A 23474-nucleotide genomic window follows, 5' to 3' on the forward strand; every position below is an offset into this window, starting at 1 on the left:
ATGGGCTACATCCTTCTGCCCATTTTCCCTCCATCTCGCACCATTTCCGGGGGGGGAAAGGGCATTTTGGGTCCTCCTATTGATGCTTGAGGATGTGCAGCTCCAAGGGGGTATATTAACCCCTTGGGATGCTGTCGTTGAAGCAAGGGAAAGAAAACATTTGCACCCAAAGCCAAACCTCGTTACAAAATACCGCAAGGAAACATGCTGATTCCTATAGGATTTATTTCCACGCTCCCAAAATTTCCTTTCCTCCAGAAACCACATGTACTCAGCTCCCAAAAACAGGGGATTTTTGTACCAAATATCCTCAATTCACAGTCAAAAAATGGCTATTTCAGCAAAACCCCTGTTTCGGCGCAGCCGGCACCCGCTGAGCGCTCCCACCACTATTTCTGCATCTCCAAGTGCCCCAATATATACAGATTCCTTCTTTATACAGGTAATAATATACATCATATTTATATATATATATATTTATATATATATATAGATATTCACACGCAGACACACAGACACCTTCGGCCGAAGAGCCGGCACCTCCAAAGCCTGCACGGAGGTTGCCGTTCCTGCCGTTAAAAACTCCCTTCTCCCCATGCACAAAGCTGGTTTTTTGGGGGGAAAAAAGCCCATTTTTCAGTTTTTTTCCTCCTTAAAAAAAAAAAAAAAAAAAAGAACAAAATAAAGGGTGATGCACCCAGGGCAGGACCACCCCCGGCAGCTTTTGGGTGGCTTTTTGAGGTAGGTGCCGGGTGGGTCGGAAGGGGTCCCAGGGTGCTATAGCATCAATGGGACCTGCCAGATGAGCAAGGTGCTGTCGGCATCGCTGCCCCGGCGTGGCGATTCGGCATTGAAGTTACGGTAACCCCGACCTCCCGAAACGATGGCCACCGAGGAGATCTCCTTGCGTGGGGTGTCACGGGCGCAGGGTCGGCTCCGCACCCAGACGTCAGGGTCGTCGGCCATCTCATAGATGGAGCCGTCCTCCTCGGTGTGTGCCGGTGGGCCGCCGATCGGCGCTTCCCGCACCGACAGCAGCTGCCCGGGGAGGTGGGAGGTGGATCGGAGGCGATATTGTAATAAAATCCCTTTTTTTCTCATTTCCCGAGGTGGGGGGCCATCCAGTTCAGGGGGCTTCTCTTCCTCACCCTCCTCGTCCTCCTCCTGGTCACTCTTCAGCACATCAGGTGCCAGGGTGCTCAACGCCACTGCCAAAAACTCCACAGGGCCACCGTGCCCGTTGAGAGACACCATGCCTTTTCCTACCAAAAAAAAAAAAAAAAGAAAGAGGGGGTTTTACTAAAAACAAGCCCCAAAATAAGATTGCATCCATGTAGGGAGGGGTTTTTCGGGTGCTCACCAGTGATTTTGGGGATGCCCTCCAAGCGGGGCACGGGCAGCAGCACGATGATGCCCTGGTCGGTGCCCACCCAGAGCGAACCCTGGCAGATAAGGAGGCTGGTGACACGGACATGTTTTTGACCTGCAGAAAGGGGGGGGCGGGGGGGGGGGGGGAAGAGGGTGAGGATGAATTTGCAGCAGCATCTTCCCAGATAACCCATCACCAGTGGATTTTTTCATGGGGAACATACTCCAGAGCCCCAAAACTAAGCAGCCCCTTTGCACGAAGGTCTCCAGCCCAGGGAGAATGCTACAAATATAAATAAATAAAAAGAGGAGTAGAAAAAAAAAAAAAAGAGTGAGACTTCTAATGGCAAATGAATATTTTATCGCCGGGACTTAGCGCTGCACGACGTCGGACTCAGTGAAGCAATATATCTGCGGAGATGCAACTCTGGTTTCTCCGGGAGGACTTTATTAATGACCTGTCGAGTTAAAAAGGATGAGAGAGCGCGAGTTCAAAAACGCATTAATACCCAACGCTCACTCGCCCAGGAAGAAAAGGAAGTGATAAATATTTTAACATGCCCTAAAAAAAAAAAAGAAAAAGAAAAAGCGACTTACACGAGTATCGTGCTTATAACTAATTACACAATTATGTCGCTCTGTAGCTGGAACAAGGGGGGAGACAACCTTGCAAGCCCAGAGCAGCTAAGAGATGGATGGGTGGACACGGCTGGGAGATGGTGCTGGATGGTAAGCTGGGGAAAAAAGAGGTGCACAGGGCAATGGCAGTGGGGTGCACGCAGGGATGCATGCATGGGGATGCACATGAGTGCAAGGACATGCACAGTGCAAAGATGGGGTGCATGGATGCACACACACATGCAAAGATGGGATGCACAGATGGGATGAGTGGATGCGCACACATGTGCAAGGGTGGGGTGCACAGATAAGGTGCATGCATGGGAGCACAGGTGCAAAGATGGGGTGCACGAATGCACGCAGGGGTGCAAAGATGGGATGCGTGCATCATGCATGGGTGCAAAGATGCCACCAGCTCTGGCTCTGCAGTCAGTGAGGAGAGACCCCAGAGGTCCAAGCTCAAACCTTTACACCATTAACCAGATAAATTCCTCACACAGTTTCTCTGCAAACCAGCACAGCCATAAAGCAAAGCAACAACATCTATGGGGTGATGCCCCAACTTGCCCATTAATTGCAATTAAGAGCCAGGGGGAAAAGGGAGCTCACCTGGGAGGACGAAGGTGGTCCTAGTGGCAATGTTGATCTCCTGCAGGTGCTCCAGAGTCTCAGTGTGGAAAAGGCGGATGGAGGAGCCCGAGGAAAAGGCCATCCAGACCCCACTGCCCGCCTTGATCATGTGCGTGACACTGGCCTCCGCGTCCGGGTGGGCCTCGAAGGTTTGCTGCCAAAAGGGGAATTGCAAAAAGGAAATCAAAGGGTTGCTCCCTAAAATTGCTGCTAGCTTGGGCTCTCTCTGGGAGCTGTTTTAGGGCTGCAAACTACACAGGGAGGGGATCAGAGTGACCTTGAGGTCCCATCCTTCCTCGCCAGCTCTGGCTTTGGCAGAGGACACTGAAACCAGCCCATCTCCAAACCCCTCTTGGGGCTTTTTTTTTTTTTTTTTGAGTGATAACAGTCTTCCCCACTTCTCCAGGTTTTGGTTTTTTTCTTCTTTAAAAGAGTCATTTCCCAGACCAGATATATCTGCAAAATCCATCCCAAGATGGGACGAGACCTTCCTGCTTCCCTCCAACCCCCAAAATCAGCGATCAAAGGCTCAGCTCTGCTGCAAGAGCTATTTGGGGATTATGGACTGTTCCGTCTGCTTCCCAAGCTCCCTGCTGGAGCATTTCACTATCAGTCACAGGATGCAAACTGCAGGAAAAACACCTTTCTGCATCAAAAATTGCCCCTGCTGCAGATTTCCCAAAGTAAAACCTCATATTAGTATGGAAGGATTAAATCACTGGGAGAGAAACCTGCATGCAGTGACTTTGCCTTCATTTCTCCTATGGCTTTGAAACCTTATATTTTTACTTCAAAATTTGATTTATATTAAAAAAAAAAACCAAACCAAAAAAACAAAAAGAGGACTCAGTATTGATCCCCTTCCTGGAGAGGACCAGCATAGAGCATCCCCCCCAAAAGCTCACACAAAATGGGGGTGGATAGAGACTTTTAGGTGATCTCCCCCTTGTTCCCCACGCCACATGGGATTTATTCCCTGATGGTTTATTCCCAAGTTGCCGATCCCATCCAGGCAGACCCAAGACCTTCCATCAAATACTATTTATACCATCCCCCAGCATCCCCCCCCAGTCCTATTTTTTTTTCCTCCCCCATCACTTTTCTTCTGCAAAAATTCCCACCCAGCTCCTGTCATAAATAAAATCAGAGACTGAAAACGAATCCAGTCCCCGATGCATTATTCATCCCCAGCACCACCGTTAGGCTGGATTTACGACAGCTAATACATGCAAACTAAGTTTGGGCACTAAATGTGAAAATTAAAGGTGGAAGAAAGGGGTGGTTTTTTTAAAGAAAAAAGCAACTATTCAGCATTCCCTGTTTATGCAGCTGCAGGAGATGTCTCGGCATCCTCGTCCTGTGACCCAATGTCGGAGGGAAGGGACCCAAAAGGGATGAAAAGCAGCAAAAAGCAGCAATAAAAGGTTGGTTTGGGCATTGCACAGGCAGGGATGTGCCTGTGCACATGCATCCTTTGGGGCTCAAACCACCGTGACTCCCCCCTCCAAAAGCCACCGCTATGTCCCCCCCTGCCCCATGGATGCAGCACGGGGGGGTCCCGGTGATGGTCCCTACCTGGGCACAGAGGCCGGTGGCATCGAGGACGGTGACTTGGTTGGCACAGCTGGCCCAGAGGGTCTCATCCAGTGTCAGGAGGGCTCGTACGGGACCGGTACCCACGGCCAGGCGGGTGGGCTGCTCTGTCGGGTCCCACAGCCCCCCTAGAGCAGAGATGCCAGGATGGGGAGGGGGCGGGCAGAGAGAAGATGCTCAGCAAAAAGAAAAAAGCATCTTTTGATGCAGCTGAAACCACCCTAAACAGCTGCTGGGGTCAGCTGCAAACCCCTTGTGTCCCCAGTGTCACCTCGGATGCTTCTGAGCATCTTAATGCCACAACCAAAAGGATGGGGGGAGCTCACACCCCCAGCTTCAACCCCCCAAAGCCCCTTTGCTCCTGTGCAAACAGGTTTTTTAGCAGCAAACAACTGGCCACCTGCAACATTGGGGCATGTTCCTCGCTGCAAAAGCCAAAAATCCACACCCCCCCCTTTTTTTTTTAATGTATTTGCTCTTGAAGCAACACTCCCAAGCCGATTCATCCAGGGCCAATCTGGAGTGTCTCTGTGAACAGCATCCAATCTGGATTTGGATGAATTCGCCACCAGCGGTGGCCGAGCAGCTTCAATGGGTAATTGTTCTCCTTTTGTTATTTCCAACGCAATTTTTTTTTAAATAAAACCATAGGTTCCGAGGGATAAAAGAGCCCTTTGGGCTCTCAGACCTCTACTCCCATCAGCAGGAGTTTGCAACGGAGCTGCCTTTCAGTAAATCCTAATTTTCACGTAAAAATGAGCTATTTGGGGAAAGCTTTTTCCTTCCAAAAAGATGGGGATAAGATTAAAAACCCCACCCCGCAGCCCTGCCAGCGGCTTGCTGCCTTCGACATGCATTTATGCAATCAAGATTAAATTAAAGCCACTTTATTAATTGGCTTGCATGGTTGCTGTAAGGTGGGAAAGGGGATGCGCAGCACCCCAAAATGCAATGTAAGTGCCTTTACTGGCTCCGGGTTGACTTGGGTGCTACTCGCTGCAGGCTATCTCAGAGCAAATGAGGGGTTTTGTCCAAAAATAGGCCAAAGGAACACATTATTTGAGGCTCTTTCCTACCCTCTAGCGATGAAGCAAAGGTATTTAACAGCCCAGGCGAGGAGTGCCAGAGGAGGAAGGCTCTCAGCAAGCTGCAGCCTTGGCCTGAGCTGGAGCCAGGGGAAAAAACCCAAAATCAAGCTAATAAAGGAGATGGTTTTTGCAGAGATGGGGTTTGGAGGGGGTCAGCTTGGTTTACAGCACCAAAAAGGGGATTTTTTTGAAGCCAAAAGCTCTGAGTCCTTGTGCATCCTGGTGTCGGACCCTTCCTGCAGCCGCCGAGCATAACCATCCTCTGAGCAAAACCTTTGCTGTGGTCCCAACCCCTCACCAGGACTGTTTTCCACACATTTTCCCCCAAATCGAGCCCCTCTTGCATTCATTCTGGCAAAGCAAAATAGCATGTTTTCCCCCCCTCTCCCCGGGCTGCAAGGGGAAGAATGAAATAATGGGGGGGAGGGGGAAGAAAACTGGAGATTTACCACCATTTTAGCAGCCAGCACATCTCCCTGGTGTGAAGAACCTCGTGCTCCCTGTTTTTTAGGGTGTCCTACCAAAAACCCCATCTGAAAGAATGCACGGGGGTGCCCTCACCGTTCCTCCTGGGGTAGGCGGCCACGGTCCCATCCTGCAACCCTGCAAACAGGTACTCGGGGCTGTGCCTCAAGCAGAGGACAGGTTGCATGCCTGGGCTTTTGCAGGTCAACAAGCACTGCGTCCCCGTGTCCACACTGCCATAGACTGCGATGCTGGGGAGGGAGGAGGGAGAGATGGGGAGATGCAAGAGATCATACTGGTCCTCATGGTCTGGTGCTGGCGATTGCACCAAAAGGACAGCTGCGGAAGATGCGGGCTCACCTGCCATCCCGTAACCCCAAGCACACAGTGGGATGCGGGGATGCTGGGGGCTGTTCGGTGGTCGCTCGGGGTTCCTGGGTGCCCACCGGTTCCCCCTCGCCCGCCTCGGGGATATACTCCATGCACAGCACTGGTGAAGCCACCGGGAAGGACTTGACCGTCCGCGGCACGGCGCGGTTGAGGGAGAAGATCTCCACCTGCCCCCCTGCGCCTTCCTGGCCCCCCCCAACCTGCGGGGACCAAAAAATGGGTGTTAGCACCAGCCGCGAGCACTGGAGAGGGGGTTTGCAGCCAGAGTGACACAAACCTGGCAGGTTTTGCCCCGTTTTTGGGGCCATTTTGCTCACCCAGAGGTAGCCCTGTGGCAGCGAGGTGCTGACGGCGGAGAAGCCCAGCAGCGAGGACTGCACGGGGTTGTGCACCGCGGCACCGAGCTGGGGGAGAAACAGGGGTATGGGAGGGGTCCATAACAGCCCCAAATTACCCCAATGCATGCAGGGTATCGGTGCATGCCCCAAAAATCAGGATCCAGCCCCAGCCCAGCTTGTATTTTCAACAGCCCAGCTTGTATTTTCAATTTTCCGGGGTGGATCGCCCCGATTTCTGCCTTTGCAACCACCTTGCCACCCCATCCAGCCCATCCACCGTGGGATTTCTGCCTTTATTCCCCAAAATGATAGATGTAAAGGAGAAGGAGGTATTGGGGGGGTTGGAGAAGAGGTTGGCCATCGCCCTTACCTGCAGATCAAGGGCCTTGGAGGAGAAGGCAGGCATGTGGCAGGAGAGGATGGGGCACCAGAAAGGAGCTTTGCTCTTCTTGTCTTCGTCGGGACAGAGCCAGCCCGGCTGGTTCTCCTCCCCTGTGGTAAGTAGAGGAGATCAAGGATGGCCAAGACACCCCCCAGCATCCTCCCCCTCCCCAATGGGACCCCAAAATTAGTAATTTGAGGTGCAGGGCTCTCATATCCAACCCCAAACCACCATCATCTGTGGACCTGGGGTACATCTCACCCCTTTCCTCCAAACTATTGCACCCCACCACAGTCTGCAGCCAAGCAACTGCCTCAAGTAGCGGCAAAAGAAGCCTCAAAAAGAGAGATAATACATATATATATATAAAGGGGGAAAAAATACACCCTAATGTGTTTCTTCACATTAGGCTTTAATGTGTTTTCATTTGTAACTCATGAACTCATGGATACAGGATTATCCCCTAGGCATCCCAGATGAAAAAAAAAAAAAAAAAAAGAAAAACCACACACAAAAAACCCAAACACATAAACTGTTAAAAACAAGAGAATCAAAAATCGTTCCAGCCCGGGGGGATCTGAACACTCAAACAGGATTTCAAATGATTTTTTTTTTTCTTCCATTAAACAACTACTTTTTTTTTGCTGTAGTGGCTGGTGGAGTTGAATAGGGATAGGGATAGGGAAGCGGCAGGAGGAACAGCTCCTCCCTTACTTATTCATCCCATTTCGCAGAAAAAGGGTCAGCCCCAACACCATCAGCACGAGAGCCAACGGAAACCCATCACCACATGACACCATCCCAGAGATGCCACCCAAGAGCAGCAAAATGCAAAGCATTTGGAGCCAGAATTACCAATTCCCATCATTTTCAGCATGCAAACCCCCAAAATGTTCTCCATCACCTTGCTCTGAATTTTTTCCCCCTGCCCCATTTCACGTTGGGATGCTTGGGGCGAAACAAACCCCGCTTCTGCTCCCAAATTTGGCTTTTTGAAGCAAGGGTGATGGCAAGCAACATGCCATGGGGCTACTCACGCAGTCCTATCTTGGCCAAGTGCAGGCGGTTCACCCAGGAGATCTTGCTCAGGGGGTTTGGAGTGATGAAGACCACCATGACGCTGATGGGACGGCCGGACCTGTGTAGGGAAAGCATCACCAGGTCCATCTTCAGCCTCTTCCTCCCCAGGGTGGGAAGAGTCCACCCATGATCCGCAAACTCACTTGTCTGGCTTCCCAGGCAGCAGGAGACGGAGGCGGCACTTGTTGGCAGAGTGGATCTCCTCCTCCTTCACCTTCATCATCCTCTGCAGGGCCAAGCACCAGTCCTGGGCCACTGTCATGTTCAGGTTCTGGAGGAAAAGTCATAAATCATGGAAGCGCCTCCAAAACAAGCCTGAATCATCCCTGAATTTCATCTGTGGGGCTCTGGAGGACGAGGTGTCCAGCATTCCCTGAGGAACTGCATGGTTCTTGCAAAGCGCTGAAGCTTGGTTCTACCCAAATCATGAGTTTGACCATGCTTTGGCATGTAGATACCTGGTAGGTGCCATGCAACGTGCTGATGAGAAGGGTGATCTGCTCCACCACCGCCAGGTCCTTCTGCAGGTCCTGCAGCTCCTGGAAGAGCCGTGGTGGCCCCAGGTAGACTTTATCTTGGGTGGAGAAATGGAGAAATGAGATCCACGGAGGATGCTCCACCCCACCCCACCAAAACCAGCCCAACACTGGATCAAGAGATGGGTGCTCACTGTGCGAAGCCTGCCCAGCCGGCGCGTGCTTCTTGGCACCAGCGTTGTGGATGACGACGTTGTCTTTGTCATAGGCACCACTATCCTGCCCCACCTCCACCACCTGCACCTGCGGGAGGGCCGTGCTCCACTTCACCACATATTTGGGACCGAGGGGCACCAGGCTGCTAATTTCCAGCTGGCCTCTGCCGAGGAAGGATGCAAAAAAAAAAAAAAAAAATAAAACAAACCAGCAGGCACCGTGGCTCACCCTGCAAGCCCTTGCAAAATGCATTTTGCAAGCCAAGCCCCATTTGCAACCCCACACCATGCACTGGTGCATGCCTGCACCCCCAAATGTGGGGCACACAACCACAGCAGACCACGCTCGGCACCTACCCTGGGTTCACTGGCCTGGAAGAGGGGAAAAATGATTAATAAACAGGTATTATGGGGAATTCAAGGAAGGTTTTCCTCTTTGCGGCATCAACCTCTACCAAGCCCTGAGGTCCCAGCAGGCTCCCGGACCCTACACCGGCTCCAGGACCCCACAGCACCAGGGGATGGAGGCTTTGCATGGAGGCATGCCAAAAGTGGGGGGCAAAGCAACCCCAAACCAGGTGGGTTCCCCCTCTGAAAGAAGGTGAGGTGGTTTTAAAAGTCATTGGGGTAGATCTAGTAAAACCCACTAAGCCCAAAAATTGAGGTGGGGAAGGGGGAAGGTTGCTACATTGGTGCTTTGCAAGGTGATTTTGGGGTCTGGGGCCATCAGCACATACTTGAAGTTGATGTTGGCGCACACCAGCATGTCGTTGAGCAGGAAAACCTTCCGCTCCTTCGACTTGATGAGCTGCCCCCGGTCGCCGTACACCGTCTCCGTCAACGTCTCACAGAGCAGGAGCTGCCGCTGCCCTGAGCTCAGCAGCTGCAAAGGGGATGGAGCAGGGGGGGGGGCTCAGCCTGGGGGCTCTTGCAATCCTCCTGCCCCCAAATTTGGGTTGCTCTTCCCTTATTGCAAGGATTTTCCTCCAACCGGGAGCATGCACGGCCCCAAGTTCTGCAGAGACGGCTGTGCAACATGCTCCGAGGCTGCACGATGCAAAAACCCTTTGCACCCTGTATGTCCAACCACCAAGAAAGCAGAGCCTTGAAAAACCAACATGGGCCTTTTGCAGCCCCTTTTGGGTCTCTCTTCATCCCCTGGCCATAAATCCTGATCCCAGGGCTGAGCTGGCATGTGCTTCGCTGCAGTTTTTGCCACCACGGCCATGCCCAGCCCAGGATGTGTCGCAAGAGCTTCATTTAGGGTTTGAGGGTTTTTTTTCCCCCACCGACGGTTGCAAAATCAGGCGGATGAGACAAAGCAGCTTGTCCTTGCTTTTCACTGGAGGGGAATTTCCCTGTGCCAGCCTCAAAATTTGCTTTTGCTCTACGTCCTTCCAGAGAAAACAGGGATCCTGGCTTCCCGAAACCCCCGACGCAGAGAGGAAGGTGGAAGCTGCAAAGCTCAACCATCAGCTCCAAAACCCACCCATCACGAGGATGAGGAGGTGAGGCTGAAGGACCCACCTTGTTGAGGCTGCTGCGGTCGCTGATGCTCTTGCTGAGCTGCTGGATTTCGGCGACTTGGTCGGCCAAGCGCTTCTGCTCATTGAGCTTCTCTGCCAACGTCTCCAGCTCGGTGAGGGCCAGCTGGAGGGAGAGGCGGTCCGCGTGGCCCTTTGGGGTGTTTTTCAGCATGTCCTGGAGCAGGGAAAGGATGGGGGACAAAAGCCACCCCGGAAAAATCAGCCCCACTGGGGGATGCTACGATTGGAAGCACTTTTGGCCCATCCAAAATCAAAGCTTGGAAGATGATCCTTGGGATGGTCCCCAAAACTGCAACCAAGCTGCCAACCCAAAAAAGTGTCCCTTGCGAAACCCTTTCCCAAAGCACCCAGGCTGCAAAAAATAGGGTGCAAAGCAAGGTGGGTGCAGGCACCCCTCGCCCTTACCTGCAGGAGCAGGATGAACTGGGGGAACCTCTGGATGGGTTTCACCATCAGCCCATAGAGCGTGACCCGGTCGGTGCTGGCCATCTGCCTCTTCTGCGGGGCGGAAAAAAAGGGGGGGAGGGGCAAAAAAAAAGAGGAGTTTTCACCCATAATGGTGACCGGCAGCACCCTGCACCCACGTTTGGGTCCTACTGACCTTGAGGAAGTCAAGGAAGGCTGGTTTGGTGAGACAAGCCTTCTTGATAAGGGACATGGCAGTGGTGAAGTTGTTGACGTAGTCGCTGTAGACGTCCAGTACCATGGACTTGGAGAACTGGGGAGAGGGCAGGAGGAGAGCCGCAATGCTGTGGGGCTCCCCCAAAAAGGGGGGTCGGCAAAGCATGGGGGTGCTTGTGTATTTTTGGGGTGATGCTGAGGACGCTGGTTGTACCCCAGGTTGGGGCTGCATCACTTAAATCCTCCAACCTCCCCCCGCTACTATTGAGAGGGGTCCAGAGGGAGGTTTGGCAGCAGTCCCCTGACTTTTCCTCCTACCGAGGCCACGAAAAGGTCCCCAATCTTCTCCGCCGAGTCCCACTCGGCCACGCGAGAGGCGAGGGCGATCTGGAACATGGAATGGCACTGCAGGATCTCCTTCAGACGAAAAAACACCACCTGGCACTTCCTAGCACTCAGCACCTTCGGCTCCATCTCCATCAGCGGGTTCCTGTAATCCTGCGGGAGATGCCAGTGCATCAGAATCCCGGCATCCTTGCATTCCCCACCGCCCCGAGCCCCCCCCCCCCCAAAAAGGGGGGTCTCCCACCTGCAGGATGCGTTTCAGGGAGTCCACGTAGCTCCGCTCACTCTGCACGATGGAGCCCAGGATGTGCCGCCGTACCACCTGCAACGATGCTGGGGCTCGGCCGTGGTCCCCCCAAAACCCCAAATAACAGGATGGGGGGGGCGGGCAACAGCGTGCTGCAGAAGTGCTGACGCGGCACCATCGCTTTCTGCTGACTCGCCTTTTCCTCGGTTGCTCAATCACGGGACCAAGGGGAAGCCATGCCCCCCACCAACCACCCCCCCCCCCCCCGAATCCCCAGCCCGCCCCACACCAACCTGCTGCGGGCTCAGCCCCTCGGGCATGGGGCCCAGCTCCGGTGGCGGGTGCTTCATGTCGGAGACGGTGACCTCCAGGAAACCCGTGTCCTCCTCCTCCGAGTCTCCTGCAAGGAAAAAAACCCCACAACCAAATGCCAAAAAAACCCCAATTTTAGACTTTTGGGGGTCTAAAGAAGAGCCTGGACACCCATCAGCTGCTTGGCTGGGGATGCATTTGGGTTTGGAGCTGTGAGCGGAGATGGACCCCAGCGTCCTCCCAGCATCGCGTGTCCCTCCCAGAGCCCCGGCCACTGTCACCGGACACCAGCATGAGTCAGGCCGTGAGCAGGGACCGAGCCAGCTCCCCACAGGGAGGGGACAAAAAGTGTCCCTGTCCCCAAAAAGCTGCCCTGGTTGGGGGAAAAGCCCCCTGTCCCTGCTCCAAGGGTGGGTGCGAGCAGGGAAAACGGGGACAAAAGAAGCCAAAAGCAGTGCGCCAAAGAAAATGGGGAAGGTGAGAGGCGAACGCCCGCCGGCCGGGGACGGGGATCCCTTACCCGAGGCTGAAGCAGCTGAGGAGGAGGAAGGCGAGCGAGCCAAGGCGGCATCGCAATGCGGGGACGGCCGCTTCTTCCACATGGCCGCAACGCCCCGCTACGGCCACCCCGGCCCCATCCCCGTCACCTATAAATAGCCGGTAACGGGGAGGACCGGCTGGGCTGGAGGGGAGGGCGCTGGCGGCCGGGTGACCTTTTTCCTTCCCTAATTTTGGCAGGGAAGCTCGCCACCCTTGGCTGCCAGCTTCGTGAGCTCCTTCTCCCCATCTCCATTCCCTAAGGACGGGATGCTCTGCAGCACCCTTAGGATGGGATGCCCTCCAGCACCCCAGGTTTTCCCAAAAGCACTTAAGCCCTCACCCTGGCAAGGCTAAGCCGCGTTGGGGACATGCAGCAAGGCTGGGACACACACGCCAGATCCTCCGGGCAGCCCTGGCCGAGCGGCGAGGCTGTCCGCCAGGATCCTACCTCCCCCATGATGCTCCAGGGAGACCCTCGAGCTCCAGCGGGCAGGCGGCTGCTTTTCCGCCTCCGCTGCCCTCCTCCTCCGCTCCCCATCCCCTACACGACAGCAGAAGGGTTAGGAAAATGCCCCCAAAATTGGTATTTCAGGGCAAATCCTGCTCTGTGTCCAAGGGGGGGCAGCCATGGGTGCTGGTGTGGTGGGATCATTGTCCTGCTCCCAAAAGGACATGGGTGCTCGGAGCAAGGACTGAGCCAAACCAACTGAGCTTGCACGGGGATGCAAAGAGTGAAAAAAATTCAAACAAGAGCTTAAAATGCAGAAGATAAATCAGCAAAAGGAGAAGCTGAAAGCCATAAGGATTCATAATGATTTTTTTTTTTTAAATACTCTCAAAAAGGCTTTTTTTTGGCTCCCAAAAGCAGGGGGGGTTGCCTGCTTACCTGGTGCTTCTTTCCGGTGCAGGAAGGTCACCTTCCTCATCACCGCGATCTTGGTCTTCTCCAAACCGTCCTTGGTGCCGCTTTTGGCCGCTTTCATCAGTTGGGTCATCTGGGCAGGGGGACAAGAGGGACCGGGAAGTTCAAGGCAGCACCGGAACCCCATTTTGGGTCCGGATATAGAAGTGCCATCCCCTTGGGGACATCCCCTGTGAGCATCATCCCCCATTTTGGGTCTGGATGCAGTGGTGCCACCTCCTTAGGGACATCCCCTCTGAGCATCATCCCCCATTTTGGGTCCAGATACAGCAGTGCCACGTCCTTGGGGAGGTCCCCTCCAAGCACTGTCCCCCATTTCGCATCTGGATGCGGCGGTGCCACCCCTTTGGGGACATCCCCTCTGAGCATGATTCCTCATTTTGGGTCCAGATATGGCAGTGCCACCTCCTTGGGGACATCCCCTCTGAGCATCGTCCCCCATTTTGCATCCGGATGCAGCGGTACCATCCCCTTGGGGACATCCCCTCCGAGCATCATCCCCATTTTCCCACAAAGCCCGACCGGGAGGAAGAGGAGGCACGTGGCCGAGGAAGAAGGATGCTCCAGCATCTCTCCTCCCTCCGCAGGGACACGGCTGCGGGCAAGCAGGCACGGGCAAAGCAGGAGCATGCAGCAAAAGCAAAGAGGAGGGAGGGAAGAGAGGCAGGAGCACATCCAACCCCTCCTCGCAGCTGGGGTTTTGTGTGCTAGAGAGCAAAGGAGTGGGGGGACACCTCAAATCGCAGCAGTTTTAGCCCAAGCTGACATCGGCATCGCCTTCCCAGCCCAAACTGGCCATAAACTGCCAACCTGGATAGTTTGGGACTGGGAAAGGCTTTGCACTAAGTTTCTACACCTCCCAAGAATCTCCTTCCCCACCTGATTTCCACCCCGTATCAGGGGAAAAACCTTCTCAATCCATCTATCCCACGGGCAACCTCGCTTCGTCCAAACGCCCCTTAAAAAAAAACAAACACCCAAAAAGCAAATGGTTTGGGCAGCTGGAAGGTGGGGAGCTGCAAGACAGATGGACATGAGAGGCAGCTTTGCAGTACTTAACTCAATTTTTTTTCCTCTTTTGGGGGATAAAATGGGATGAATTCAGCCTGGATAAATTCCGGGAGGGTTTCCCCCCTCCCCGCCTGGGGAAATTTGGGGGACAAGGGACGGAGGAGTGACAGTACCTTCCAATCGTACTTCTGCTTCAGCTCCTGCATGTCTCTCCCCCCAACTCTTAAAGCCAGGATGTCCCTCTTAGTCCTGGCGTATCTCTCCTTTAGTCTATTCAGGTCTGGAGAAAGCTGAGCCCAAAGCAAACCAGGCGGGAGGAGAAGGCAGAGGAGGCGAGAGAAGGCAGAGAAGAGATCCAGGTAAGCAGCCAAAAAAAAAAAAACAAAAGAGGAGGAGAAATCATCCCAAAGCAGCACGGTACAGGCAGCATCTTCCCAAAAATCTGGCTTTGCTCGAGCAGGGAAGGGAGCAAGCACAGGGAAAGGCAGCAGCCACACTCCAGCAATGCCGAAATGTAAAAGGAAAGGGGAAAAATTAAAAAAAAAAGGGGAAGGAAGAAAAAAGAAAGAAATGAAACCCCCGAAGTTTCAGGCTGGCTTTGCACTGGGTGACCCCGGGAACCACAGCATCCTCTGCTTCACCATCTGCAGGAGCAGCTGGGCTCGATGCTCTGGTGCCATTATACAAGCAAACCCAAGGGGGGGAAAAGAAAGGAAAATAATAATTAAAAAAAATAAATTCAAGAGTTACCTTGGGCTGGAAGGATGCCCGCTGCTTGGCTGGCTCGGCCTCTGGCTTCGTTTCCTCGCCTGAATCCTCGCTGTAGCTCTCAAACTCGCTGGAGCTCCAGCCCAAATCTTCGCCCGTCCGCTGCCCCTCACCACGATGCACCTCCTCGTAGATCAAGCTGCGCTCTGTCCCCGGGCCTGGCAAGCAAAAACCAGCTCCTTTTCCTTCCAGGAATGTAATTTCCCCTCCCCAGGGACCCCCAGGAGGTGCCCCAAATCCACAGGGTCTTGCAACCCCTCTGGGAACACCTCTGCCTTCATCCCTCCCGATTCTCAGTGGTTTTCCCAGGGTTATCCCCCTCTGCATCCTCTTCTGGGATGCGCTTCTCCTTCCTGGAGCGTGCCTCGGTTTGCCTGGCTGGAAAATGGGCTTGTGGTCCCTGGGGAAGCAGAGGGGGAAGGTCTGTCCCTACCGTCCTGCTCGGCATCAAGCGTTTCACAGGGGACATCATCGTAGATCACATCATCCTCCACCACCGGGAACTCAAAACGCTCACCTTCGGGGGGACAAAACCCCCCAACAGGGACTCAAGTCAGCACCCGAGGATCAAGTCAGGGTGGAAAAATCCTTCCCAAGCCTTGGCAGTGTTTGTTTTATTTTTGCCCGGCTTTTTAACCCACCTTGGCAGCTGCTTTTCCTCTTCCAGGTCTGGGCACTGAAGTGGGGGTCTCCACCAGCCTCCCCATTGCTCACCCCCACTGGCAGCCTGCAGGGAAGGGGGTCAGGGAGCACCCCAGAGTGCAACCCACCCCCCGAGACTGGGTGCAAATCCCCTGGGATTGGGTCCACCCAAGTCCCTCACCCCCCCCATCACCCTCGTTCCTATTACAGGGGTTCACAAGCACAGAATAAAGCTTGCATTCGTCCGTGTGTGTCCCTCATCGCATGTCTGCTTCTTCAGGGATTTGGGGGGGGCCAGGTTTTAGGGTCATGATGGTTTTTTAAGTAGGTCCAGGCAACCCGCATGGGGTTGATGCAAAAAAAACCAAAATGGCTTTTTTAGCCTCAGTCCTCATGCTGCTGCAGGGCAGGAGGATGCACCAGCATTAGGGGGCATGGGGAAAGGGTCCCCATCCCTGGTTGGGGTCCTGCCTCTCTCGCTGCGCCCTGTGCATGCTCCGGTGGCGGGACAAGCTCTCCTTGCAGCCAAATTTGCATCTTTTCCCCCAAAATCTGCAGCTGGGGTGAACACCAGCCCCCTTTGAACACCCATCCCAGGGGGTTTCTCCCTCATCTCCTCAGTCGAGGGCTGGAGGAAGCCCCCACCACCCAGTTAACCACAGACCCCCAATGGTACCCAAAGCCCCCACAGACCCCCAGGGCTGCAGGGTGCACCCCAAAACCCTGGGGCTCTCCTGCTTGCAGCCCCTTTCGCAAGCAATGGGGAGAAGTTGGGGAAACTGAGGCACGGCACCAGGCTGTGACATGTCAAACAGGGAGGACAAACCCCAAAGTTGTGCTTTCTCCTTCAAGGGACTCAAACCCCCCCCAAAGCCCCCCCAAAACCCCACGTACCCTTCCTGGGTCTCCGGCACCAGCCCGTCTGCAGAGAGGAAAAGCAAAGAGAAATGGCGTTGGCACCCAGGCTTGCAGCGGTGCCACCCTCGGCACCCAAAGGGGACACAGCGGGGACATCGGAGACACTGGGGACCCCCCGTGCTCCTCACCGACGCCAGAGCTGGCAGCACGCCGTCTGCGAGGGGGTGCCCGGAGGACAGCTTCGCCGCTCGGCTCGGCCGCCGAGTCCTCTTCCTCCTCCTCCTCTTCCTCGCTGTCGTCAAAGTCGAAGGCTTCGCCGAGGTCCTCCTCCCCGTGGGGCAGGGGGCTGGGGGTCTCCAGGGCGAGATGGTCACCTGCGAGCAGAAACCCCGTCACTCGGTGTCCTCTCACGGTGCTGCTGTACCTCAGCAGGGATGGAGGGATGCAGGGACCAGGGGACAGAGGGGACAGTAGAGAGCGTCACCCCTCAAAAACTGCAAGAAGCAACAGCCTTTCGTGTTTTCACAACCCCAGGAGGCTCCGATGGGGATATGTAGGATGCCCCTGGGTGATGGGCCCCCACTTTCTGCCCAAAGCTGGGTGTCCCCGTACCCCCCGCCCCCAAAAAAAATCCAAACCCCAGCTCCAGTGGGCTGACAGTACCTACTGCAGGGTGGGGGGGCAGCTCAGACGAAGCCATGGTGCGGGGGGTCCGGATGCTCCGCCTGGGCCCTTCCCCAAGGCTTTCCTGCGGGAGAGAAGGAGAAATGGGTTGAGAGGGGAGATCAGCCCCCCCAAATCCATCCCCAGGAGAGGAGGCAACATGGGGAGAGCCCAGGTGTGATGCATCCAGCTCCGGCTGCTGCAAAACCTTGCAAGGAAGCAGAAAAGCTGCTCCCAGGTTCCAGTTTGCACATCAAATCCAGCTCATGCATGGTAAATGCACCCCATGCACGGCAAATCCAGCTCCAAGCATCAAGCTTCAAGGTCTCGGAGGGCGGGAAGCGCCAAGCATCCTCCTTGCGATCGATGGCTCATCCGCTCCGGTAACCAGAGACGCCCGGCACGACGCCTTGAAAGGTCGCCAAGAGGAAGAGGAAGGAGGGAGCGGGGACCCCCCCATGCCCAAGGGACCATGCAATGGAGAGAAACGACATCCGAGAGGCTGCAAAGAGCAAAACGGGGCCAAACTCTACTAATTTGGTCCTGCTGGAAGCAGCAACCGATGCATGATGGATGCCACCACCCTGCTCCAAAGAGCCATGACACCCCACCCCCACCCCCCCCCCATTTCTCCCTCGCCTGGACCCTCATTTCCCCTGGGAGGGGGATACAGGGGACACACAGACCCAGGACGATCCCCAAAAAAGGGATCTATTTATTCCCCCTGTACCAAAACCCTTTCGAGCTGCAGCGCAGCGTGGGTGCAATTGCCCCACATGGGTTTGTAGCAAGCCATACAGCTCCAGGGCCATATATATATATATATATATATATGTATGTAGGTCTAGAGCACAGCAGGAGGGAGCTGAGGTCTGGGATCACCTCCCAAATTTGCATTTACCCCTGGAAAATGAGCTATAAACCCCTCACAATCGCAGCACGTGCACAGGCTGATGGTGCAACGCTGCCAGGCTGCAAAGTATCAGCAACCCCAACCCCATCCCGCTGCAAAACCCCCCCAAAGCATCAAGCTAAAACCCATCTGACCGTTTCCCAGCCATAAAAAAAAATAAAAATAAACCTCTTCTTCCCCTCCTTGACCTGCGTTACTGCCGCAAATATCCTCTTCCAGCCGCTTTTGCAACAAGCCCGTTGCCTCCATAAACATATTTATAGAGATTTATTTGGGAGGAGGACTTGGGGACGCTTATTTTTCCTCCTTGAACTCTTTTGCTGGCCCTCGAAACAGAAAGCGGTTGGCAGCCAAGGCTGCTCACATATGTCACCTAATCTGCTTCCCATTAGTGAGGGAGCAGGCAATTCCCTTCTCTCCCCCTTTTCGCAAGCTCCAGGCTTTAGCCCTAGGGATGAGATGCCAACCAAGCCATAAATCCACAATAAACCGGCCCCACCAGGAGATGTGACAGAGCTGAGGACCACAGGGGGAGGAAAAAAAAAAAGCCATATTTTTGCAGCAATGTCTCCAAAAAAAAAAAAAAAAAGCTAAGCAAGGTAGAAAATAATAACACCTGGGTAAAATAAACCCAGCAAAGCGATGCCGATGGTTTTATCCAGAAACCAGTTTGCTCGCTGGTTTGCTTCACTCTTCCAGTAACCTGATGGCTTCTGCATTCAGAGAGGGGAGCGAGAAGACGATGCACAGCCGGGCCCTGCGGCTCGGTCCCGATTTTATCCCGCTAGCGGGGCAGTAGAAGGTCACTTCCCATTTTGACAGTTGACATAAGCTCCCATCAGCCCGATTTGTCCCAGGGCTGGTTATTTTTCCGGCTGTAAGCACGCCTGCCGCCGAGGAGAATTACCAGCTCTCCAAAACAACCTGCCACGACCTTTAATTGGGTCTTGTTAAATTAAAAAAAAAAAAAAGGTTATTTTGCATAATTTTTCATAGCAAAACTGCTGTCGGGGTAGGAGCATCCCACAGGATGAGGGGGAAGGAAAGCTGGTGGGGATGAGCTGCCCTACCAGGGAGATGCCCCCAAACCAGACTGGGACAGCAAAAACGGGATGTCGAATAATCCAAGAAGGATTTGTGGATGCAAAACAATCCATGAAGGATGTAGCGATACGCTATCATCTTTGGAAATATGGATTTAAAGCCCACAGGAGCTGCTGCGTCCTCACCCTGCTGCCAGCACCACGAGCCCCGGTCCAGCCCCGTCTCCCTCCCAACCCGGGTGGGGAGGGAAAAATAAATAGAGTCGAGCTAAATAAAGGCAGAAAAGCAGGGCCATCTGCTAAACCCAGCCCGACCCTTTGCCTAGCAAGCTGGCAACTATTTGGCTTTATTTTGTTTATTTTTAGCCGCCGTGACAGAGCGACAGGTCCCAGCTGGCAGGGATGGCTGCCAGTCCCCGGGGGACCCGTCCCTGGTTAAAGCATCCTCCACCCCATCCTGCCAACCCCCTTTTTTCTGAAATATAGGGGTTTGTAAAAAGAAAATGTAAAAAAAAAATTCATAATATCACAGCAGGGATGCAGCTGGGATTTACACTGGGATTCCCTCCTGCTCCTCTCTGCATCCCCACCATGTTAATCCCTCCTTATAAATAACCCCGGTGCTATTTATAAGGGATGGAGGAGTAGAAATAAGAATTAGCTTTTGTCTCTCAAGAGTTTCCTCTGACTCCTTATTAATTCCTCCAGCCGACGATCCTGCATCCCAGCTGTGGCTTTAAGGCTTATTTCACCACCTGGATGATTTTTCCACCCTCACCTTGGCCAAAAAATAGAATTAATTCAGATTATTTCCAGCATGTGGGATGCCAGGGAGAGCAGCGTGGTCCCCAGAGGAAAGCAGGGATGTTTTCTTCCCCAGATCCCAGTCCTTTAAAATAATAATTAAAAAAACCCAGCAAATATTTGTTGCAAGGTAAAGGTTTTTTCCAGCCCTAACTGGGTCTGTATAGCGCGTTATCAGTGTTTTAAGGGCCGAGTAGTTCATTTCCCAGTTTTCCAAGGAATTAATCGCTGAAGTTTGAAGGCGTCGGTGTGGGAATGAGGGCTCCAGTGAAGAAAAATTATCCTGTGTCTTCAAAATTTCCCCAAATTGGGTGTTTTGAAGCAGTTGCGGTTGGTGGAGATGGCAATAAGGGGTGGCTCGGTGAGCGGTGGGAATGAAATGATAGCAAAAAGATGGGGTTTTCCCCTAAAAGCAGCCAAAAGATGGATTTTTTTCCCCCCAAAAAATCCCAAAAAAGGGTTTTCCCAGAAAAAAGCCAGAAGAGGGGTTCCCCCCAAAAAAATTCCATGAAAATTCAAGATACAAGGCAATTTTGTGATCATATTTTAAATCAACTCTTGCCAAAAGGCATCATCTTATAGGAAAGCTTTTCCTGAACACAGTGTTTCCCTCTTTCACCTCAAAACAGCTCTTCTGGGCAAATATCCCACAAATATTCCAGCTAAAAACCCCAAGACCTGGAAAACTGCCGCCGTTTTCTTTTTTATTTTCCTTTTCAACATCGCCGACGAACCGGAAAAAATCCTTCCCTTGTCCAGCTCACGCCATGAGAAGTGCAAATGCAGGGGAAAAAGCGGGGGGGGGGGGTCAGTAAAAAAATCAGTTAAAAAAAATCAGAGTTACAGCACTTAAATAAAAAAAAAAAAGAGGCTGTTTGCAAAGATTTCTAGCAGAGAGACCCAAAAAGCAATGGAAAAGCCTTACTTATTGCCAAAACCCTTCCCAATTTGATGCTTATCCCAATCTCCACCTTTCAATGCTTTGCAAAGCAACTGCAAAGTTCACCCACTGCGAAACTATCCCGGAAAGGAATTTGAAGGGAGAAGAATTTGAATCAGAAATAACAACAATAAAAGCAAAAAAAATTGGGGTTTTTTCCCTATTAGTGTTCCCAGCTCAAAATTCCCAACAATTTTGGGGTTTGCTTTATTGCAAAGCTCCAAATTAAAACCTTGCCCACCCTTTGCAAGTGATTTTTTTCCCCTATCCGTTCTCTGGGGTCACCTTATTTTGGCTGAAAAGTGACTTAAAAATCAGCATCAGGTGGTGACACTGATGGATTCAAGATCGCCCTCCGCAATATTCTTATTTTCTCTCTCTGCTTTGCAAACACCTATTCAAGCACCCCATAAATACTGTTTTTTTCCACCCTGCAGAGGCATTATTTCACTTTTTTTTTTTGCTGGTATTTTGGGCAAAAGCTGCTCTTTACAACCCATCATCTCACTAAAACACACTTAATAAATTGAAAAAAAAAATAAACAAACTGATGCAAACAGAGGGGAAAAAAATATTGCGGTGACTTCAGCCCCTTTGCAACCCTCGCAGCGTGCAATGCAACCTTGCACCCCAATGCAACCAATGGGTGTCCCCCCCCCAGAAAAAAAAAATCACTGAAAGGGGGAAAATTGCCATTATTTGCTGTCAAAATTATCTTGGAGGAAGTTCTTACTTCCCCCTCCCCCGAAATTGCAGGTTCCCGCAGGTGCTGCAAATCCCAGCCGGGAAAACCCGGGAGGGATTTGCAACCGTCACAGAATTTGCAAGAAAACGGGGTGAAAAAGCCCAGGAATGGGTGCCAGAATAAGCTTGATGCACCAATGCCCACCTCCTCCCTCCCCATTGTTCCTTCTTTTTGCTTATATATTTAAAAGCAATTAAAAATATATAAAATATATATACGTAACAAAAGCCCCTATCGCTGGCGGCAGCAGGGAGGCAAAGGACGACCTCCTCCCCCTGCAAGAAGATGTGATAACCTATAGATATGCATTATATGTATGTATATATATATGGATTTATGGCAAGGAGGGGAGGGAAAATGGGTTTTTGCTGACCTGGGAAGGCCGCGTCTCCTCCAGCTTTGTATCCGCATCGGCCGAGCAGGCCCCCGCCGGGGAGGCAACGTCAGGGAAAAAAAAACCAAAACCCCAAACCACCCCAAACCTGACGGGGATTAAATCCCACCGTCACCCTCAATGGGGTGCCCAGGGTGGGTGACACCCAACAGGCACCCACCCACCCACCCCGACACCCCCAGATCCCAGCGGCCAAGGGCTCGCTGCCGGATGGGAGCCGCGGTCCAGCGGCTGCACCGAGGGATGCCGGGATTTTGGGCAGCATCTCCCCCCCCTCCTCTTCTTCTTCCCAAGCAGCTCTGATTTACACCCCTGGTGATCCCAATCCTAATAAATAACCCCCCAGCAGGATTTGGCCCCCTGCTCGCCTTTTAACCCCCTGTATGCCGGGGCAACCTGTTAACCCTCTCACTGCCGAGAGTGTCGCCCATGGGAAAAAAACAAAAACCCACAGCCCAGGATTTGCAGCAGGAGCTTCCAAAATTTCCAAGCAAAGAGGATTTTCTCCGGGATATTTTACATCCAAGCCACTGGTTGCGAGACCAGCTGTCCCAAAACGCAGCTCCACATCCCCATTCAAGGGTATTTCCCCCATGCCAGCTTTTCAGGCCCTAAACCCCTCCCCAAATACACCATACAACAACAAAAAAAGACAAGTTAAAGCCGTGCAAGGACCCCACACGTGCATTTATTTAAATGCAATATCCTCGCTACAAAATGTACCAGTCTTACCTATTCCATCGGTGTTTGGGGCTGTGTTTTTCTTGCTGGGAAGTTTTCTGCCTCTGTCGGGGTGTTCCGTACCTGCCGGCACACCCTGGCTGCAGCCGCCCAGCCCTGCTGGAAAACACCCCTTGCAAACAAACTAAATAGCTGCCAGGTTTATTCCAGCTCAAAACCAGCCAAACAAGCCCGGCCAAAAAAAAAAAAAATATATATATATATATATCTATCTCTCTCTCTATATCCCAGTGCCCTTCGGGTGACTCACAGGCAGCCAAAAAAAACCCCACCTTTTCCTTTGGGTAATGGCCTTGCTGCGCTGCCAGGTATTGCTGCCCATGGAGGTGCTGAGCCCTGCCAAGAAAACCACTCTGCAAGAGGGAACAGGACCCGAGCATCATGGTGGAGAGGACTTTATGCCCGTTGTCCCAATATTTGGAAGGGGAAGACCCTCCACAGCCCATTTGGGGCGGGGGGTGTGTGCTGGGTAGCAGCAAAAGCATCTCAGCGGCAGTCGGGGAAATCAAAGTTATTTTTCTGGTTTTTCAGATTGCATTTCAGTTGTGACTCAACCCTCCATTCCCCACCCCACAAACTTTGCAGCAAGGACTCAAAGCCCTCCCAAAGGAGCGAGGGGCTCTTGCACCCCAAAACCAGCTCTGCAAAGGCCCCAGCAAAGAGACAAGGGAGCAAAGAGCACCCAAAGCACCCAGCCCTTTGCAGGCTGCTTGCATTCGCCTTTGCTCCAGCCAAGCAGGAATGCACCCGTGGGGTGCACGCAGCACCCAGCAGA

At 53.0% G+C, this 23474-nt stretch overlaps 1 protein-coding gene across 12 annotated transcripts; it reads right to left on the reverse strand.

Moving 5' to 3' along the window:
- Nucleotides 1-208: 208 nt before the first annotated feature.
- ARHGEF10L (Rho guanine nucleotide exchange factor 10 like) lies at nucleotides 209-22786 on the reverse strand. Of its 12 annotated transcripts, none has more exons than XM_052791975.1 (29): nucleotides 22691-22786; nucleotides 17120-17204; nucleotides 16645-16830; nucleotides 16493-16520; nucleotides 15598-15683; nucleotides 15390-15473; nucleotides 14939-15114; nucleotides 14362-14478; nucleotides 13142-13250; nucleotides 12704-12796; nucleotides 11697-11803; nucleotides 11401-11478; nucleotides 11130-11309; nucleotides 10792-10908; nucleotides 10596-10688; nucleotides 10171-10344; nucleotides 9381-9526; nucleotides 8623-8807; nucleotides 8411-8526; nucleotides 8096-8223; nucleotides 7910-8010; nucleotides 6861-6982; nucleotides 6470-6556; nucleotides 6123-6352; nucleotides 5859-6013; nucleotides 4192-4337; nucleotides 2596-2770; nucleotides 1361-1483; nucleotides 209-1262 (listed from the first exon to the last, which is right to left on the reverse strand). In XM_052791975.1, exons 2-29 carry the CDS (start codon nucleotides 17154-17156, stop codon nucleotides 778-780), a joined length of 3864 nt encoding a protein of 1287 aa, XP_052647935.1. In that variant the 5' UTR covers nucleotides 17157-17204; nucleotides 22691-22786; the 3' UTR covers nucleotides 209-777. The 12 variants fall into 12 exon arrangements, with proteins under 12 accessions (XP_052647935.1, XP_052647934.1, XP_052647926.1 ...); XM_052791974.1 differs by lacking the exon at nucleotides 22691-22786 and adding an exon at nucleotides 21938-22178; XM_052791966.1 differs by lacking the exon at nucleotides 22691-22786 and adding an exon at nucleotides 18647-18973.
- Between the last annotated feature and the right edge of the window lie 688 nt (nucleotides 22787-23474).

This window comes from Harpia harpyja, chromosome 7 (assembly GCF_026419915.1).
Source record: "Harpia harpyja isolate bHarHar1 chromosome 7, bHarHar1 primary haplotype, whole genome shotgun sequence".
Lineage (NCBI taxonomy): Eukaryota > Metazoa > Chordata > Aves > Accipitriformes > Accipitridae > Harpia > Harpia harpyja.

Bases quoted from the DNA above. Each gene is read 5' to 3' on its own strand.
- ARHGEF10L (XM_052791966.1), bottom strand. From the start codon at position 18,751: ATGCAGAAGCCATCAGGTTACTGGAAGAGTGAAGCAAACCAGCGAGCA. The intron at 11,479-11,696 runs GTTGGTGTGGGG...GCATCGTTGCAG, and splicing joins AGGGGCTGAGCCCGCAGCAG to GTGGTACGGCGGCACATCCT. The intron at 4,338-5,858 runs GTGAGGGCACCC...TCTCTGCTCTAG, and splicing joins CGCCTACCCCAGGAGGAACG to GGGGGCTGTGGGACCCGACA.